The sequence below is a fragment of the Sebastes fasciatus genome, chromosome 21 (genome assembly GCF_043250625.1).
Source record: "Sebastes fasciatus isolate fSebFas1 chromosome 21, fSebFas1.pri, whole genome shotgun sequence".
In the NCBI taxonomy this organism is placed as follows: Eukaryota; Metazoa; Chordata; class Actinopteri; order Perciformes; family Sebastidae; genus Sebastes; species Sebastes fasciatus.
This window is the reverse complement of record NC_133815.1, coordinates 15,094,532-15,116,193: the sequence shown is the minus strand read 5'-3', so window position 1 is coordinate 15,116,193 and position 21,662 is coordinate 15,094,532. Positions and strand designations below refer to the sequence as shown.

At 38.6% G+C, this 21,662-nt stretch overlaps 2 protein-coding genes across 5 annotated transcripts in view; one reads left to right on the top strand and one right to left on the bottom strand.

The window, feature by feature from the left end:
* The first annotated feature begins 965 nt into the window (after positions 1-965).
* Positions 966-3,391, top strand: sec61g (SEC61 translocon subunit gamma). The gene is made up of 4 exons (XM_074622134.1): positions 966-1,109; positions 1,317-1,420; positions 1,614-1,716; positions 3,221-3,391. Exons 2-4 carry the CDS (start codon positions 1,327-1,329, stop codon positions 3,228-3,230), a joined length of 207 nt encoding a protein of 68 aa, XP_074478235.1. The 5' UTR covers positions 966-1,109; positions 1,317-1,326; the 3' UTR covers positions 3,231-3,391.
* Positions 3,221-21,662, bottom strand: part of tpk1 (thiamin pyrophosphokinase 1) — a 76,398-nt gene continuing 57,956 nt past the window's right edge. For all 4 annotated transcript variants that reach the window (XM_074622126.1, XM_074622129.1, XM_074622128.1 and 1 more), the window contains one exon: positions 3,221-4,296. In XM_074622126.1, coding sequence (XP_074478227.1) covers positions 4,154-4,296 — 143 coding nt within the window. In that variant the 3' untranslated portion in view covers positions 3,221-4,153. The remainder of the gene's footprint in view (positions 4,297-21,662) is intronic.

The window sequence follows — 21,662 nt, the reverse complement described above, 5'->3', positions numbered from 1 at the left end:
ATGAGAAAAAAAGTTTTAATGTGAGAATAAAGTCATAATATTATGAGAATAAAGTCACACGTTTATGAGAAAAAAAGTTGTAATATTACGAGAATAAAGTCATAACTTTACGAGAATAAAGTCATAATATTATGAGAATAAAGCCATAGCTTTATGAGAATAAAGTCGTAATATTACGAGAATAAAGCCAGAGCTTTATGAGAAAAAAGTAATAATATTATGAGAATAAAGTAATAATATTATGAGAATAAAGCCATCGCTTTGAGAATAAAGTCGTAATATTATGAGAATAAAGTCATAACTTTACGAGAAAAAAAGTCATAATATTACGAGAATAAAGTAATAACTTTACGAGAAAAAAAGTCATAGTATTACGAGAATAAAGTCATAACTTTACGAGAAAAAAAGTCATAATATTACGAGAATAAAGTCATAACTTTACGAGAAAAAAGTAAAAATATTATGAGAATAAAGTCATAACTTTACGAGATTTTTTTTTTTATATTACGAGAATAAAGTCATAACTTTATGAGAAAAAAGTCGTAATATTACGAGAATAAAGTCATAGCTTTACGAGAAAAAATTCGTAATATTATGAGAATAAAGTCATAACTTTACGTGAAAAAAGTCGTAATATTACGAGAATAAAGTCACAAGTTTATGAGAAAAAAAGTTTTTATGTGAGAATAAAGTAATAATATTATGAGAATAAAGTCACACGTTTATGAGAAAAAAAGTTGTAATATTATGAGAATAAAGTCATAAGTTTAAGAGAAAAAAGTCATAGTATTATGAGAATAAAGTAAATATTGTAAAGTAGTAATTTTACGAGTTATTCTCTTTTTTCTCGTAAAGTAATATTGTGACTTTATTCTCATATTTTTTTCTCATGAACATGCTATTGGCAGCCTCTCTCTGTAGGTGAACCTCCTCACCTGTAGGTGTCAGTGTGGACAATAATGCAAGCTCAGATGAGCAAAGAGAGTGAAGCCACTGCGCATGTGCGGTGTAAAGTATACGTCAGCTCTTCTTCACTAACTAGCAGCTCAGCAGTTACGTGGCCTTCACTCCTCTTCTCGTCTTCTCATCAAACACGACCTCACAAACAGGTAATCTAGCTGCTATTCTATTCAATATCATTCTGTTTCTTTACATAAAGCTAATCCACCAACTGGAGTGTAATATTTGATGGAAAGAAATAGTATATTAAGAGTTATAACGTTGTGGGAGTCGTGATGCTGAAGTCGACGTCAGCACTGAGACGCAGTCAAAGCTTTAACATTGTGTTTTCTGTGTTTTTATATTGTGTCTTGTAGCTTGAACAACATGGATCAGGTAATGCAGTTTGTTGAGCCCAGCCGGCAGTTCGTCAAAGACTCCATCAGGCTCGTAAAGAGATGCACAAAGCCTGACAGAAAAGGTAGGTTTCATGTTTAATGTGGCCCTCAGTCTCTCTGTTGTGTTGGCAGCAGTGTCAATCCAGCCACCCCAATCTCAAGGCTAAACTGCGAACAGATTTTGGGATCCAAAACAGCAATATGAGTGATTTTCTTTAATAACATTATGATTATTCTTGTTTTATATTTTGATTATTTTTGTGTCCTCTTCTTCAGAGTTTCAGAAGATTGCCATGGCCACAGCAATTGGGTTTGCCATCATGGGTTTCATCGGTTTCTTCGTTAAACTCATCCACATCCCCATCAACAACATCATTGTGTAAGTATTAAGCAGTAACTCACACAACTTATTTACATGGTAACTGTATCATACAATTGGTTATGTTGATTTTTATTTTAAGTGTTTTTTTTACAGTTAAGGGGGTAAAATGCTAATTGTTAATGACATAAGAGGAACAGAGGAGAAATAAGTTTTTCTTGATTAGAGATTGTGTGTCCAGGGAAGCATTATCCAAGTGTCTCAATGATATCAGTGAGAGACAGAGTTTCAGGGAGTTTTGATTAACTGCATTGTCTTATCTACTTACTGCAAAGATGTGTGAATAAATCAAATTTATGTCTGTCCAGCAGTGGTACAGTATGGCAAGTTTATTCAGTGTCTTATTCTCAATTTTAAAAAAAAACAGGCTTTGTATTCTCAGGTATTTGTAGTCCAATACAGCTCTGAAAAAGATATTCTTTAATTTAAATACCACTTATTTACCACAGCTGGAAGAGGCTCATATCATTTAAATCCCCCAGTGGAGTGCTTTAATTTTGTATAATACTAATTAAACGTGTTTGTCGATTGTTTTCATGCTCCATCTATTTGGTTTGATTTACAGAGGAACTTCTCAAAACGATATCCTACTAACAAAGATTGAGATATTACTCATTTTTAACAATCCCAGTTTTTTGCCAGATGCAAATTACATAGTTAATTTGATTAATCTTAGCAAAATATTATATCCATAAAATGATAGGGCTTAAAAGAATACCTTTCTTTTATACTTTTAAAGATACTGATTTGAAGACATATTTGACAATGAAAACATACCAAACCAGGACCCCAAAATGGCAACATTTATTGAGCCTTGAATTATGTGTATTGTTATAACTCTAGCACAAATGATTTACAGTCCAAACTACAATAAATCGTAGTTCTTATCTGTTATAGTTGTCACCCAACATTAGATGGTGTCAACACGTTTCTTATTAACCAATTACAAGCATAAATTACCAGAAAGAACAGTCTTTTAATAAAGACTACATTTTATAAATACTTTTTAATACGTCTATAATTAACATGAGCACTAATTATTAGATATATATATTTTTAAATGTCTGATTAGGGTTAGCTTTTGCATCAGGGAGAAAGTTAATTTTATTACATAATTGATAGAATACCATTAACTCAAAGACCAAAAGTTATTTACATTTACCACACGATAGTCATTTATCATTGGTTATTTATGTACTGTTAATTACATAGTTTTCACTACATAAAAGACGAGGGCAAAGAAAACTGGTAGCATTCACGATTTAATTTTTGTGCACATTAGGATAAAACATTCAAATAATATTCATTCAGGCTGTTATCTTAATAGTCAGAATATACAGTATCCTAAAGTGCAGAAGTTGGATTGTCTGTTTATGGAAGAATGTTGTGGCACAATACTAAATCTAAGTGATACTGATGCACACAATCGGTGTATTTTGTGTATCTAAATTCCCATTTAGCTTTCTCCAGTCACTAACACTGCCTTTCTTGTTTCTCCATCTAGTGGTGGTTAAATGCTGGACAAGAAAAAACACAAACTTCAATACCCGTGGACAGGAAACGACGATGCAAAGTGTTATTAGGCTGGTGTGATTGGGGACTGAAGGGATGTCATTTTTACATTCTGTGCACAACATTTATATTTCGATGTGTAAATAAAACAAATGGAAACCCACACACTGATTTTGTCCCGTCTATACAAATAGCCTTGCTATCGCTGCAGCATGTATACAACAGTTTGGTTTTTACCTTTTCTGACTTTCAGAAATATAGTACTGTCATCATCAAAAGGCACAGAGAATTTGATGCTGGGTGTGTACAGTATTTTCTACTTAGCAGATATGAATATGGTAGCTACAAATGGACAGTGGAGCATTGATGTCAAAGGCACATAGTGTAGGCTGTGATACAAAGCAGATACCTGCATACAAGCTGTCATCTCGGTCCTTCTCAAAAGATATCAAAATGTGTTTTAATGAAGTGAACCAGATGTTGGCATAGAATAAGGCTTGGATTTTGGTCGTATTAATGGTGCATATTCATAATTTCTATATGGTCCATCTTGAATTTACACCTGCACAGTGTAGAAGCATATCCAAGTGTTGCATAAAATCTGTGTTAAAAGAATACCGTAAATATCATTTACGAAGATCAACACTCTGGTATAAAAACTAAAAGTAGTAATCAGCTCTATTTGGTCAGTTTGGAATATTCTTATATTCCTACAGAGCTGACCGCGTCTCGATCATTAGATCACAGGAGGACACTCGGTGTTGTTAGTGAGATTTTTGGCCACATGTTTCAGTTTTTTTTGTTCTTATTTTACTTCAGGCTGTGCGAAACATAAGACTAGTGAGCCATAACTCAGCCGTGGCAAAGTAGTTACATGTTCTGATGAGTCAAATGCTGCCCGAGAAGAAGGATTTCTTCTGTGTCATTACCCATCCTCACGGATGCCCATGCTCCAGAGCAGAGGCTTGTCGGTTGTCACGGTTACAGGCTTCCTGGGGTTTCCAGGGGCGACGGGTTCGTAGGTGTTGGAGGTGCTTACTAGCTTCCCAAACTGCAGGACTTGGTTATCTGGGCAGAGGAGACAGACGCATAATTAAATGCAGCAGTACTGAGAGATACCGCACTTAATGGCTACTTTAAATAGTCTGGTTAAATTATTCAGTGGGTAAAAGTAGATAATTGGTTTTCAGTGTTACTAGTTATCTTATAATCACTGCACACTGCCTTCTGTACTTTATTTGACTATTAATAATGCAGCTGTATGTCAAGGCCGTGTTAGAGAGGATGTGGTCAGGAGTGGTTCGTGGCTCTTTGTATAACCCCGAAGCGAGGTGGTCCACATGACTTCGCTTTACGTCTGAGCAAAGAAATTTGGCCCGAGCGAAGCGGTCCGAGGCCAAACGGTTCACAGCCAAAGCCACACACATTCACAAAGGCCATTATGCTAAGGCCACTGAGCATACTCCCACTTTATGGTTCCTGAAATCCTCTCAAAAGAGAATCCTTCAGCTGCCGCGAAACAGGAAAGGTGACCACTGAGTCAAATAAGGCTTTTTTGTTTGGCATCAGCAGAGAGTGAAGGAGAATGAACTCTTCAAGGACACGGCATTTATGAGAGGAACCTTTTCAAATAAAGAAGATACAACATTTTGATCCACGTTAATTGACATTTTTTTCACATTTTCACTTTCAAGACCTAATGATTTAAAGGTTAAACCGTACAATAGTGATTTGCTTGAACTGAACCAGTCGGACCTGAAAGGCAACACTGACATCAAGTGGCCTAACCAGGAAGCTCAGTAGTATCTGTAGTAAAGAGGCATAACATGGTCAAAAGTTTATCAACCTGAATAAATAAGTAATTATTTGACACTGATTATGCTTTTTTAATATTAAAACTGGTAAAGATTAACTTCTAAACAACTTTTCCAGATGATGTAGATTGTGTAAATATAGCACAAGAAAAGTTGTTGTGATGAATTTAGTCATGCAAAAATAATGCATCTTTAAGGAAAACAACAAAACCATTGACCGCGCTTCAACAGGCCCCGAATGGCAGAAATAGAAATTTGCGTGTCACTTTCCCCATTAACAGTTACATTTATTCACGCAGCATTTGCTCTGAATAAGCTGAGCCGACAAACACCCTGAGAGTGGAGCTGTTGGATCGTGTCTAATGTGAGAAGGGCAAACTCACCTCTGGAGATTTATACCTGGGGCTCTCTATTATTCATTCACTATTATCTGTCACTGCGGCAAATTAAATAGTAAAGCATTCCTACCTTACAGGTCAGAAGATGAGGCTTTTATTGTGTTGAAGTTTTGTTTCTAATACTTCACAGAGAAGACAAAAAAAGGTTCTGTAGCTGCTTTTAGCTCTAACAGGTTTTTTTGGAAAGCTTTTCACCTATTTATGTCACAGCACTGCCATATACCAAGACACACTGTAGCTTTTTTTAAGTTTTAGTCTCTAAAGCACTCATTGACTTTACTTTTACCATCTTTAACTAATTATCTGGTTTGTCTGCTATGAGCAGAGCATGTGGCACAAACCACAGCCGTGACTAGGTGAGTCAGATGAAGTTTTGTTTTCTACTTGTCAATCACCTCCGCTCCATTAATAACTCTGATTTTCATTTGAGAGGATAGCATTGTCATCTGCTCTACTGAATAATTTGTGCCTGGACGAATTACCTTAAAAGGCAATGATCTGTAACATTTCACACATTCAAACAACATCACAGATAACAGAGCGTGAATTTAATAATCAAGTTTCTGACTGTTGTTGCTGTGTTACATATTATTAAAGGTCCCATATTGTAAAAAGTGAGCTTTTCATGTCTTTTTTTTTTTTAAATCATAAAGCCGGTTTAAGTGCTATATAAATACTGTGAAAGTATCAAAACCCTCAATCCATGGAGAGATACACACAGCCTGTATTCAGAAACTGTGCCTTCGAAACAAGCTGTCAGGATTTCTGTACATTTGTGATGTCACAAATATACAACATATAGATCATTTCGCAGTTTTAAACGTAAACATTCTATATGTGTCCCGGTTTATTTCCTGTTGCAGTGTATGTGATCGACATCAGCTGACAGGAAGTAAACATGGACCCGAGCTGTTGCCTAGCAATGCAATTCCGGTGTAATGTGCTAAAACGGAGCATTTCAGACAGAGGGTAAATACAGGGATATTCAGGCAGACAGTATGATGAAAATAAAGGTTTTTTTTAACATTACAGCAAGTAAACATGTTCTAATAGAAACATAAAATACAAGTATGGACCTGAAAATGAGCATGACATGGGACCTTTAAGTAAAGTCACATCATAAAGATGGATATAACAATAATAGCAATACCGATTTAATCTGATTTCACCACATTTCACAACATGAAAGAGTTGCTTTACTCAGGTGAATACATTACAGTGCTACATGCCCATATATTTCATAGATTTTAAAATATGAGTTAGTTGTTTCCACTATAGTAGAGTTAGATTTCATAAACTAAAAAGGCGTTACTTGAGCAAAAGTCTAAATCATTAAACTGCAAGTCTAACAACATTGGGTGCCAAGGCAACTATGGTGCATCATTAGAATAAAATGTCTTTTTTGTGGGCTTTGCATATTTTGATAAAATAAAATTCAATTGTAGGTCTTACAAATACAGCTTTTCTATATAAAGTTTATTTCAAAGAAGTATAAATTTGATTCTCGTATAGAATAAGGAAACTAATTAATCATATACAATGCTACGCCCCAACATCACACTGTACAGTATATTGCACATTATTAACCCAAACCAACACATGATAATTACATTGTTTCAACGTCTTTTAGAAGAGACAAAAGGAAAAAATAATAATATGAATATGCAAAAATAGTTTTGGTGCAATCGCTTCATGCAAAGGCGAAAATGAACACAAAAGGAACAAAGACAGGAGAGAATGAAGCGAATCATTTGTCCACAGGCGCCTGTACGCACATCAAACAGGGACAAAAAAAAGAACTATTCTTTTTCAAAGACTGCCCCACAAGCATGGTATCAGACCAGCTTGACTCAGAACGAGGAGTAAAATAAGCTGTATGTGAAGTTAGGGTGCTTAATAATTGAGTGAACACAGAGCCACGGTGTGTATGAGAATAATGTCTGACTGTGTTAAAGTGACGGCCTGAAGTTTTCACTCTGCAGGGGAATGTGTTTTCCGCCAGATTCATATCAGCAGAGCCACGAAGGTTACCAAAGAGCTGGAGAAAAACAGAGAAGTCGAGGTAGATATTCTAGTATTTTTGTGTTATGTGTGTGGGAGTGTGTATACTTTTATAGCTCTCTTTGGGAGGTTAAAAAGTCCTGATAGGTAAATGTAAAGATAAACAAGGATTTATGAGCAGATTCTCTGCAGAGGCCCTGAAAACCTATTTCTCTCATTTAAAACACAACTAGGCAATTGTCTGCCAAAGTTGGAACCGTTTTGGTTATTTTTCACAAGACATTTCTGCATTCGTGTTTCTACTCACTGGTTCAAAGTGGGCTAGGTGCAGTTGGAAAGGGGTGATGTCACTACGTCTATGCACCAATCAGAATTTACCAATATATTTTATTCGTAGTTTGCTCATGCTGCCAGGTCACTATCAATCAAATCTCTTCAAACCACACCCATACAGTCCTGATAAGGCAGATTAACTGTTAAACCTGTCGGGGTGGGTTAGTTACTCTAGTATCGATTTAGGAAGTAGTTCCAGGGACTAAAAGTCCCAGGAACTTTTGGTGGAAGGCCCGCTTATTAGAGGCTATAAGGTCTTTGCGTCAGTTTTAGAATAAACAGTAATTTAGTAATGATAATAATATAAAACTAGAATTAAAACTAGAATGGCACTCGGAGAGCGCAGATCTCCGCCAAGGTGCCCGAGTACGATTACCCATCCTCTCCGTTCTGCTTGCGCCTTCATCCACATGTATTTTTGTTTATGTTGAGATCAGCTGTACGTAGCAGAGCAGCGTAAAACACTTCATTCAAACTGGACAGAAACAAAATTAAACTCACCTAAACCGTCGTCATTAGTCTTTCCAACAATCACCAAGTGTGCTTTGGTCGAACTCAACTGTAATTTCATAGAGTTTAATGTGAAAAAACGCTGAACCTACAGCTGTCCAACCCCCCGCTCTCTCTCTGTCTCTCTCTCTCTCTGAAGGAAAGAGGCGGGGTCATGCGTCATCAACGCGTCATCAATTACAATGCGCATGTGTTATACCCAGAGGTCTTAATGTTCTGGCTAATAGGAATCCGTAAAAAATGTCCTGAATCCGGATCATGGTCCGGATCGCCACCAAAATCGAATGGATTGTTCAATGTGCCACTACCCACACCGCCAAAAGATTTCATTGAAATCCATGGCTGACTTTTGGAGTAATCCTTCAAACAGACAAACCAACAAACCAACAAACCAACGCTGGTGAAAACATGACCTCCTTCCCAGGCCTTCGGCCTTGGCGGAGGTAAAAAGCATTTAGCTACAACTAGCTTCTTCAAAAATATCAATTCACCAGTGCCACAAATATTAGGTTCCTCAGGCTGCCAAGGCTCCATAGCTATAAAATGATCATAAGATTTCTACCACAGCACACTGTGATTATATAAGAGGACAGAACATGTCAAGTGCCAAGTGATGGCTGGTGTAAGTAACCCAACTACCACCAAAGGCAGCAGAGCACTGCAATAGGGGGGCATTAGGAGTCCTGCTCAACAGGATGGCATAGTGGCACTTACATTTACAAACACACATTATCTCTTCTGGCTGTCTCCCATTTACACACATCCATTTACAAACAAGCACACACACTTAGAGGCACACACACACACACACATACGTGCGTGTGCAAACTCTTTTACCGCACAAAAGGCTTTCAGATGGCTTCATTAGTAATCCCCTCCTCAAAGCTGATACCGATCAATAACGGCCCCCGTTGCAGAGGGGACCGAAATGAGCGTCGCACCCTCCAGTGATAACAATGGAGATGTTTGCTGCCTGTAATTGCATTTCCAGCGCCACAGCCGAAAGGGCCCGTCAGCTGTAAGTAGACCGTATTTACACAACAAATTACCCAGGAGAGAGAGAGAGAGAGAGGGTGAGCGAGGAGAGGAGAGACTCACAGACACTCACACTGCAGTGGACAGGTAGAGAGGGGAATTATGGGTGTTAGGGGGTGCATTGTTGAGAGGGAGAGGAGACTCTCGCTGCTCTATTTTTGCCTCTCGATGTTTTGTAAGCAGGTCTCTCGAAAGACATGTTAAAAGGTGCAGCATGAAGCATTTTTAAGCACCAAAACATTAGTGTCAAATTATCTGTGATATATTAGTGCACTGTAATACACAGCCACAGTCAAGGTAGACCATTATCCATACATACTGTTTTGTGCTATGAAGATACTGGTTGATAAAAAGACAAGTAAAGCTGCCCATCATATATCTGTTTAAATGCTAATTATACTTATCATTTGTAATGGAGGATGCTTTAAAATAGCTTTAGTCACTGTGACCCCCAGGTACTCCAACACAAACCAGCAGATCATTTTTCTCTTCCCATTATATCTGAATGTGTTTAGCATGAAACAAGTGTCCCCCTTTTATCGCGACTTGTCATCGAGAGGCAAATTGAACTCATTCAGTCAGATCCTCCACTCCTTCAGACCGGCGTGCTATCAAATTTCATGGCGCTTCACAGTTCGAGTGAGAAAATCATTTTCTATAAATCATGTTTGTTCAATACTGAGCTGTCCAATTACTAAAAAATGAGGTGAATGTATGACTGTGTTTTCGCACACATTCTGCCGTCCTCTCGCCACCTTCAGAAAGACACCGTACATCATTGCACTAAATGGACTAGTGCAGAATCTGTGTTTTCCTCAAGGTAAGACAGGAGAGTCGTACGATAAAAAAAATAATAGATACCTGTATTTAATACGGAAAAGTTTGATCTAAGGCCTGTTTCACCTCAACAACAACAACACCTCGTGTTTTTTTTTTTTTTTTTAAAAAGCTATTCATCTTTCAAAAAACAGAAATGAATGGATTATAAGCTCACAGTTGTCTGTCGTTTGCAGATGGATGAGCTAAAGACTTCAGTTAATGCTCAATAGTCAGCCAAGTTATATTGAACTCTAACAGAACACAAGAAGAAATTTGCACTGGGTTTACTGGTTGAACCACTCGGATTCAAATTTACACCAGAACCACTTAGAGTTTTGTTTGTATAGTTGATTCATATCCTTTGGAGTGTGAACAATGATCATACTCCATGAAAAAACTAAAACTCAACTGAGCACTTCCAATTTTAGTTGTGGTGATAAACTAAAAACCAACAATTATAGGAGATTCTGAATATCACTGATCTGAAAAATATGTCTGCAAAATATGCACTGTGTATATATATATATATTATATCAGCCTGTAATTTCAACAGTGTCCTTCATTTCCTCTAGCTGACAGTCTCCTTATATTTAAGGCTATTTATTGGCCATGACATGACTGCACTAGCAGTGTTAGCACCATCTGCTGTGCAATGATAGCCACTTCCATTAAATGTTTATGATGGCGCTGCTGGGTTTGCCTGAGAGCGAAGTGACAAACGCCGCTCTGGCTTAAGCTGACCTTCAGATAAGAAAACCTCGTCTCTGCTGGGAATGTGGTGTCAGTCAGGAGGAGAGACAAAAGTGCAAACAGGCAGGAGAGGAAATTATATATTTTTGATATTAGGGGGGTGATTGTGGGGATATGTTGTAGTAGATTACTTGATAGGCTTGATGTGTGCAAATTAATATCCTGTCATGAATACTTGAGTTTACTTGTCTATACATTAGGTCGTAGCTATTGCGTGTTTGGTCCACACTGTAAAAAAAAAACATTTTTTTTACATTTTTTTTAAAGAAATTTTACATTTTTTGTCTGTATTTCAAAATGACAGAAAAAAATGTAAAAATTACATGTTTCATTTGTGATTTATATGTAAATGGTCTTAGATTTACAGTATTTTTTGTAATCACAATCATAATTATCTGTATTTAAGCTTCTCTTGATCATTTTTAAAGATAATTATTCTGTTTTTTAGAGGTTTATGACTCTATTTTAACAATTAATTTATTTTAGAAGAAAAGCATTTCATGGAATTCTAAAAATATTTCTTGTAAAAATACAGATTTTTTTTGCAAAACTTCTTCTCTTTAATGTAAATTTGGGCTTTCGCAACGTAAAATTACAAGTTTAATTTGTGATTTATATGTAAATGGTCTTATGGTTACGGTGTATAACTATTCTTACAATAAATATATGTTAAAAGTAAAATATTTCTTGTAAAATTACAGTAACAAAGGCTAATTATATAAAGATAATTACTGTTTTTTTTTACAGTTTATTTATGTTAATTAACGGACAGTATTTTTCCGCTTTTTTAACAGACATTTTCTGGCGCCCCTGCTGCCGGAAAATTTCCATTATTTTACACTTTTTTTTTTATAATGCAAAATATGTGAATGTGTACACTCCTCCTTGCTAGTCTGCAGCTCCACTGGACGTACTAGCAGCAGTTTGAATCAGGCTGCTCTTCATTCCCCCTTCTAGCCCCGTGTGTGATGTGCACAGCGCCAGAAATCTACAGATCCATAAATAAAACCATAAAACAGCAGTTTTCCCTCCCGCTGCCACACAGCACCGCTACAGAATACATACACTTTTCATTTCCCCTCTCCAGGACCTTGGTGAGTGGGAGTGAAAGCAGAGAGAGAGGAAATGAGAGGGGAAGAGAGAGTTAGGAGAGGGAAAAGGGCAGAGTTTGGCGTCGTCATTATGTAGAAAGGTGTAGTGGAGAGGAGAGAGTGTGAGAGAAACATGTGTAGAAAGGGATATGAAAGAAAAAGCAAGACGGAGAGATAAAGGAAGAATAGATTAAAAATCTTTAGTCTGAATCCCTGAAAAAAAAAAGAGACAAAAACACTAGACGACGGACAGAAAAACATCGTCGGGGAAAGAAAAGAGATATGAGAAGAATAGGAGAAGGTCAGAGAGTGTTTGCATTGTGAGAAAACAGAAGGAAAAGGAGAGATCTTACAGTAGAGATGTCTGCCTCTGGCAGGGACGCCGGGTATGACCTCACTGAACCAAGTTTGTCAGACACATTATCTGTTTGACTACAAGATAAAGTACACTGCGTTATACCTTTGAAAACAATCCTTTCAGGTATTTAGAATGCCGCCTGAATACTGAAATCTATGGCTGCACACACACACTGCTAAAGGCTTGGGCTGTTGCACAAAAACTTTAAAAGGTCCTGTCAACGTTTCCTTAGATTCACTGTTTCTGAACTCATATCAAAATATTTTTTTGCTCGCCGTTTCACAGCTTCAGAATGGAATCCAAATGCCTCGCCTTTTTTTTTTTCCTAGAAGGCTGTTGTGCCAGACATCACAGCACAAAAACGTAAAGCTTCAACGCAAGGAAAAGAGTATGTAAAATCTTCGCCAAGTATGATTTTCTCTTAAAGCAAAGAGGCCAGTAGGAAGGCTGTCTAGTGCCAATGAAGTGCTAAAAGATCGTTTGTGATGTAAACCCAAATCTCACGATTTATGTGTTCATACTGTACGTGTAAAACAGAAAAAAAAGCAGAACAAAGGCGCTGATGTTGGGGAATCGTGCTCTGCTTCAACTGTGCGAGAGCTTGTGGACGCCCAACCAATATTTCGGGCATGTCAGAAATTCGTCCGACTCTAAAATGAGTCATGCGGCTCAAAATTCAGGCCAGAAAGGGGCTAAAATTGTAGTGTATAACCAGCTTAACATGTAACCAAATGTACATGCACATGTCCTAATCTGTTCCAACAATGAGTAGAGGCTACATGCTACTCATACTGCATGTCTAGTTTGTCAAAAATACATTATACCTGCATCCTCTCACAGTGATTCTTCATGTTCAGAGTGCAACTAAAAATATGGAACATGCAGCGAAGTCCTTATGAAAACACTATCTCATTTGCATGCCGACGTGTTTGCGAAGGCTTACATTTCATAAACAGCATGTTCTCATTATCAGTGAGGGCAAGCCTTCTAATCTCGCCCAAAGTTTACTTTTAATTAAGATTTCTCAATTGCTTCGGCTCTCTGTGAGACTTCGCCGGCGAAATCCATCTGTGTTCACGTGTTTGTTTTTTATCAAACTCGGCACCTGTTTGTGTTGGGTTTTCGTGCGCGAGTGTGTCTACGCGTCTCATGTTGCACTAGTTCATGTGTGCGTTTCGCAGGTGCCGGTGCCTGGAAATATCTTGGGAGAGTGAGTTAAGAAACCCCATCTGGTGGGTCATTTGAAGGTCTTTTAGCATTCTGATGACATTTTAAAAACTGTTTTTGGAACAGTGTGTGTGTGAGAGTAGCTTTATCTGTGTGTTAAGTGTAGCTTTTGGAAAAGCTGGAGAAAGAGTGAGAAGGAAAGGCAATACATCTGGATACATTGATGTATAGATGAAGTTGTGTGGGGAATATGGCCTATTGAAAAGGGAGAAAGACAACCTTTTCACAAGCATGAATCCTCTCAGCCCACATACACACTTGAACTTCTGTTGCATTTATGCAATTTGGCATTTTCTTGAGCAATGTCATTGTCATACTCTGGCACGTTCATTATATACCAACACGTCACCTAGTTGCCGCTCTAGGCATGTTTGCTTTCCCCAGTATTCAATAAAGGTGTCATTTAGAACAGATCTTTGGGACCTGTGTAATAGAGTGCTACAGGAATGAGTCCTAAAACCCGGAAAGGAGCATTTTAGCACTTCCAGTTCCCTCGTCTTGAAGTCAAGGGGTTTGTTGAGTGGGTTTTCAAGTAGATGCCTGAAATAAGGTCTGTGGTTAACACAAGTTTAAGAGATTTTAACGTTTTGTTCTACGACATAAAGTACATCATTAAATACCCCACTTGTGAATTTTGAAGCTTTTACATGTCTTGAAAAGGCGGTTGCTAACATGTGGTTAAATGAGAAAAAAGGTCATCACGCCGACTCGTCCGCCTTTACAGCCTCGTTGTGTATACTCACGTTCATGCGACCGTGTTTGTTTAAAGCCTAACATTGGCTTTTTACTTACTGCATTCATGCTTCAAAAATCATAGAAGTGGTGTTCATTCATAAAGATTATCTTAAGGAACCAAAGTTGCAAGTATCATAAACATGTGTTTTCCACAGAGCTTATTTTCTGCAATGATGCAAAACCCAGTGGAAAAATCTCATTGGCTTTTTGTCGAGGGAACCAGGGTGATGCTAACTTCCTAGTTGGCCTTAAAAAAAACACATCATCCCTGGAGCACTCTATGATTATAACTTCAAAAAGCTGGAAAAGACACATTTTAAGATATCTCTGAAGATTTAGTAAGATATATCTATATGATATATATTAAAATAACAACATCCCAAATGTAAATTTTATGTCACAATATTGATATTATATTGATTTATTTATGCTCGTGCTTGTATGTTTCAGTTTGTGCTCGTGTATGTGTCAGATGATTGCTATTGCATGGATTATGAGCGTGATGATACAGAAGTTATGAGGAACAGGGTTGTAACCAGTGTTGTGGAGTACTAGCAGCTTATTTGCATATCAAACTGAATGGAAACCTTACAGAGGAACGCCTCATCATGCCTCCCTGTCATAAGGGGGCTGACAGCCATTGTTCATGGTCTACAGAAGTTTGTCTCGCTCACACACAAACACACAAGGAAACTAACACGCGGTGAAATACAAACACGAGCACAATGAAACAAGCGCGCGCGCCCGCCGCTAATACAAAACACAAGCATATAAAAGAAAAGATACATTCATACCCACCCACCCACTCACACACACGTCATGGGGAGGAAGAGTTGGTTTGTGGACGACAGCTATTCAAATTTGTTGTTCATTATGATCCACGCTAAGCCGAAAACATCATGACGAAGCAGGTTTTAACACACACAATCACACACACCGTGCCAGAGGCCATAACTCAGACTGTGTTGCTGCAGGTTGAAGGCTTTTTAATATTAAGCTGTCGGGCCGGGAGAGGGCTGAGTCACACAGAAATGACTAAGGAGTTTTTTCCGCGTGCCAGCACATAACGCGCGCACACTCCGATACACACGTGTGATAGCAGTTCTGTCAGTCACAGATGGAGACCTATTGTCTCACTGACCTTCATAGCCATAATTATCCATTTTGCTTTTTACTTGGTGGAATAAAAGTTGCATGGTGATTTAAAAGTCCCCAAAAAGCACACTTGGAGGAACTTCATCCGCTGACAATAGATCTTGACCCACATTTACTTCTTAAGGAACATAATAGATGGCAGCCAATGAGAGGCATAATGGGAAATGAGTGTTTAAAGACAAAGCATAAAGCCTGAGGCATATGTTGGTCATTTAAATTGCGGCCGTCATGGTTTCGACTGAGCTCCACATTGTATTTCAAAACCACTGGAGTGTTGCGTGTAAGAGTTCAGATTAAGTGTGTATTGCATCAGCAGTTGCTTCCGACCTTCACTCAGGATAAAGGCTGAGCTCCGAGTATAGATCACAATCAGAATTAAGATATCATACACATGTTATCCCTAAAATATTAGAGTCCTAATAAGAAACATCAGCATAAACAGCTGAAAAAGTGCCAAACCATTCCAAACTTAATCGACTTTGGGGACATACTGATAGCATGGGTTGATTTAGACTATATATATAGAGGTATTGACCCATCTTTATGTAGCACTGTAATAAAACATTATTGGGATATAAAATCCCAAATCACAACAAAGTGAGAATCTTTGTGTTCTGGCAGTAATATTGACTGGACGGTCAAAGAACATGAGGCGAAGCAAGGCAAGGGCAGTTTATTTATACAGCACATTTCAGCAACAAGGCAATTCAAAGCGATTTACATAAAACATCAAAAGCATGGAGACAAAGTTCAAAAGAAACACACCACAAAAGGACTTTCAAATATAATTAAAAAACGTCATTAAAGAGTCAAGAGAAAAGAAAATTAAAACATGCTAAAATAGAACAATTACAGTGCAGTGTAAGAAATTAATAATTATTTGATTTAATAAAAAGCAGAAGAAAAGTATTCAGCCTTGATTTAAAAGAACTGAGAGTTGCAGACCTGCAGTTTTCTGACAGTTTGTTCCAGATATATGGAGCATAAAAACTGAATGCTGCTTCTCCATGTTTACTTTTGACTCTGGGGACAGAAAGCAGACTTGTCTCAGATGACCTGAGAGGTCTGGATGATTCAGACTGTAACAGAAAATCAGAAATGTATTTTGGCCCAAAACCATTCAATGCTTTATTAACCAACCGTAGTATTTTAAAATTGATTCTTTAAAGACAGGAAGCCAGCGCAGTGCCAGCTGCAGCTGTCTAATCTATTTTTTTAGGGAAAAGACACCCTTACAGTAGTCGAGGCTACTAAAGATAAATGCATGGACACGTTTTTACAAATCCTACATAGACACAAGTCCTTTAATCATTGATCTTTTTTAAGGTAATAGTAGGCTGACTTTGGAATTGTCTTAATGTGGCTGTTGTAATTCAGGTTTGAGCCCACGCAGATTCGTGGCTTGGTCCGTGGTTTTTAACATTGTCGAAGCTGAACTACCTCAGTTTTGTCTTTGTTTAATTGAAGAAAATTCTGGTACATCCAATCGCTGATTTGTTCAACGCACTTACCGTCAGTGCTTGTATTGGACCATAGTCTTCTAGTGATATGGTTATATACATTTGTGTGTCGTCTGCATAATTATGATAACATTTAGTTTTTTCCCATAATCTGAGCCAGTGAAAGCATGTAGATGTTAAACCGAAGAGGAACCAGAGTGGAGCCCTGGGGAACTCCGCATATGTGTCTGCTAAGATGCATAATTAACTACAGACACAAAGTAGTCCCTGTCCTTTAAGTATGATTCAAACCAGTTCACTACTGTGCCAGAAAGTCTCACCCAGTTTTAGTAAGACTGAAATTCTGCCACTGTCAGTGTTCAAGTGGATGTCATTAAAGATTTTAACAAGAGCACTCTCTTTTTTCCTATTCTTACCGGCTTGGCATTTTTCCATGGAGATCTTTTCTTACCAGAGACAGCCTTCACCTTAGTGAGTGCAATGGCACCAATAACATTTATAATTTTATAATTGAAATGATCTACAGACTCATTGACTGAGACTAAAGAGAGGAAAAACCTGAATAAATATTTCAATGGCGTTTTCACAGTGACTGTTTTGTGATTACCTTCTTTTGAACATTTGCGTGCACAGAGATAGTGCTCTCAAAGAAAACACAGGAACGATTAGAAAAAGCAACATTGGTCACCACAACCTTGGAAATGTTCAGAGACTTGGGAGATAATTAAGTCCAGAGTGTGCACCTTATTGTGTGTGAGCTGAGTCACATACTGACTCAGTTATCAAGAACAACGCAGTTCTTTAGTCCCTCAGTCCTGGATTGTTAAAATGTTAAAATTCAAAACCAACAATAACTACACAGTCAAAGTCAATACAGAGTATAGACAGCAGTTCAGTAAAGTCATCAAAAAAGGTTGCACAGTATTTAGGTGGCCTCTGGATATTTAGAAAACATAGCTTGAGAGGAAGAATTCAGCTGAAGAGCCACATATTGAAAAGAAGCAACATTTCCATATGATATCTACCTGCATTGGAGGGAAAAGTCCAAAATGGCAACTCCGTTAGAGTAGGGCGGAGGGTAAGCTTGGTTCCAGCAGTGACCAGCTCCTTCATCTCGGTCAGTGAAGTCCAAGAGGAAGGAGGAGGGAGAAAGGGTGACTGGATAGGAGGGTGACCTGGATGGGGTTTGGGGGGGGGGGTGACGGATATGAAGGGGGTGGAGACTCCTCCTGTCGGCTCTGATGTCTCCCATGATCAAAGCTCTCCCTGGGTGGGGGCTGAGGTGTTTCTCTTCCAAGGTTTCTGCCGCAATGTGTTATGTCTTCGTCCTGTTTTGATTCCTCGTCTCTTGTCCTTGGCAGAGGGAACAGATTAGACTCACAAGTCGGTATCTAAACGCTTCGCTGAAAGAAAGCTCCCTGGTTTCGTTGCTAAAACTGGGTGGAAACAATTAAAGAGTTCGGAAAAACCTGCATAGCAGAACCGATCCAAAATCTTTAGGGTGGCCCTTCATATTGGGGGCGGTGACATCCAGAAGTTGTCGTAGCACAAATACATGCACAGAACTGTTGTTGCTACAGCTGCTCAGCAGAATGTGACTCACGGTAACAGGTTTTATTCCTCCAGAATTTCTGGCTCCCTCCCGGAATCCTAGACGACGTCGACCAATAACGTTAGCTTTATTCCCACGTGGCACCCCAGTATGTCTCCATACATGTAGATAAACCGTTGTGATTGGCCTGTCTGAATCCAGGACATGTAAGGGGCGTAGGTTTGTCAGCAGCCGTTCCTGCCGCGGTTCTAGCAACAACTTTTCATTTAGAAATCCCCAGACATTCGGTAGGTGGAGATCTCCGATTGTCTTGTATTGCGGGACTAGGAACAGATGGGTGACGCAGGAAGTAAAATAGGTTATAGGTGAACAATCTTACTCCTGACTTGTTAAGGCAAAGGCCTTCTGCCTTAAAGAGATTTCTGCGGTCCCAGAAAAAGTTGAAATTGTTGATAAAATGCACTGAAAGCACGGTACATGCAGTTGAAAGCTATAAATTCAGTGCCAACAGTCTGCTCAATCTCTCAACTGCTCTTCTGACTGGCGGTAGAGGGCCACTATTAAACAACCTCAGCATTCACAGAGCTGACTGTGTTCAACAGATCAATACAGTCCGGTTTCAGCACTTCACACTGTTGTTTTACAACACCATTTGACCCCTATGTGCAGTATGATGTTTTTCACAGTTGGGTGTGCAGCCACAATATAGGATTTTTTTGTTCTGACAAGTCAGAAACCATATCCTTGGGGAAACAGAGTATATTGGTGTTTTTACTGCATATCTTTTAAAGCAAAGTCACCCACAATCAGAGTTTTAGACCCAGTCATTAGCTTTCCCTGCAGTCTTTTACTTTCTGAGTTACTTTCAGGCCTTACACCTTGCTGTGTGAAAATGAGAGATCGTGATCCAGGGTCCTGCAACAGTGGAGCAGATCTGTTCTCCAGTTGCGCACTTAGTTGTTGGGGAGGTTTGTTGGTAGTTCTCTCCTTTCGCAGCATCCACGGCTGTAAGTACATGGTTTGAGGAGGCGCTCTGCCTGGATGATAATGCAGGCCAGCTTGGTCGCATCACAAATCAGGGCGCTGGGCTCTGCCTGTTACTCGTCCTCCCAATTCCCAGGGAGATGATTTACTCTTAGGCTTTGCACCAAGAGAGTTTCGGGGAGGACTTGGGACTGTCACGACTTAACAAATGTAATTCTCAGTGTAAACATACACAGGCCATAAATAGACGATAGCTGTTCCTAAAAACATCGCCTGAAGCCAGAGGCAACAGATTCAATGCATAGGCCATTGAAACTGAGTACAATGTGTTTGATTTAAAATCTTCTCCAAGCCAGACAGTCTTTTTCATCAATTCCGCTCACAATGCATGTGTGTGCGCTTAGCTTGAGCTCTTTTGTAAATGAACATACAAGGATTTTCAAAACCTTTTAATGACTGCCAGGGAACATTTTTATCTCCTAAAAGTAGCTTCATATCACTAATGTGACACTAATGAAGAATTCTACAAAAGCAATATCCATAAAAGCACAAGATAGGGGAGAAAAGGAAAAAATTAAGCTAAGGCTGTACCTTCAAACAGGCTCTGGCTTTTAAAATATTTGGGAATTTTAAAAGTGCAACTCACCAATGAAAAGTTATATAATGTATCAAAATAACCAAGTAGGCTTAAAGCAGCAGTCGGCAAGACTGGAGCAAACGGTCACTATATCCTGACAGTAGTGCATGACACAGGTAGTCTGAAAAAAATCATGTCCCTCTGTGTCCTCCGGTGCTCCTAACGGCATCTGCAAGATTTCACAGACCGGAGAAAAAAAAAAATCGAGCCGAGCTGGAACCTTGACGTCTCTGAGCAGCTGTCAATCAATCGCGAACTCCGACAAAACAGTAAAACTAGGCAGCGCTGATCAGATATGAATCACTATTCTGATACAGTAATGCCTATTTCTCACCTCAAATGTTTTCAGAAAATTTTTTCAGTGAACCGTTTAGCTGTAAAATGAGTTTTTTCTGCAGCCATGTTGAGATCAGTTGAGGAAATACCAAGCACCGCCCACCAGTCGGAGCAAACTTTCTCATTTTACAGCTAAACAGTACACTACAAGGTGAGAAATAGGCATTACAGTAACAGAATATTGATTCATATAAAAAACATTCTGCCTAGCTCCCGCTTTAAAGTGTTGCAAACCAGCCAACATTTTCTATATGCAAGTATAATCATTTTTACTTCACATACATATTTTTATTCAAATTGAATAGTTCCGTAATAATATGACCCGTGCACATGCATTAGATATTCCAAGCATATCCCATGTTTGTGACAAAAGAAATCAGTCATGCTATGTGAATGTATTTCCTCCAAATACAGCACCTCTAAAAAACCCATTACTGAATAAAATCGTAATAATGGTACAACAAAGTATATCCTGGATGAATCTTTTTATTTACTGTGCAACTGCCTCCAACAAGCAGGCTAAACAGCATCCATGGATCAATTTTTTTGAGGCCTAAATATGAAACCCCTTTCCTCTCCATCATCCACCCACACCTGCTGTCTTTCCCTTAAATTCCAACCTCGGCATGGCGGCTCAGTTTCTATTCATGTCAAGGGATAATGTTGGCTTGAAACTTTCGCAGTGAATGCTATTATGCCTTTATGTAGGGCACTTCCACACTCTGCATAAACATACAACAATCGGTTTAACCTCTAACAGATACATTTAGTTGTTAGTGGGTAATTTATTAGGCAGTTAAATATGTTGTATTATAAATAACAATGGGGCTATTGTGGGTTAAATATATAGCGTTGTACTGGCCTGCTTTGAATAAGCTTCTCATTACACTTCCATATTTAATCGGTGTATGTGTGTGTGTGTGTGTGTGTGCTTGGCGTAAGGATAAGGTGTCATTAATTGTTTGCAGAAGGTAATAGAGGAGCTTTGCTACATGGCGCGGCTTTAAGGGAAAAACGCATGACGCAGCGATGTGTAGGTGTGTGTTAAGGAAAGGGATAATGACCTTGATTTCATGGGTTTGCCACAGTTGTTTCTAAACAGGGATGAAAAACGCAAACTATAATAGAGGTCATTAACATCCCAACTACTGTACTTAGTGACATCAATATGCGATATTTCAATTTCACCACTTTATTGCCATGTCAATACAGTTGACAGGAATTTGCCTCAGTGCAGAT

Coding starts and splice junctions, on each gene's coding strand:
- sec61g (XM_074622134.1), top strand. CDS start 1,327: ATGGATCAGGTAATGCAGTTTGTTGAGCCCAGCCGGCAGTTCGTCAAA. Junction 1,421..1,613: donor CACAAAGCCTGACAGAAAAG/GTAGGTTTCATG, acceptor CCTCTTCTTCAG/AGTTTCAGAAGATTGCCATG.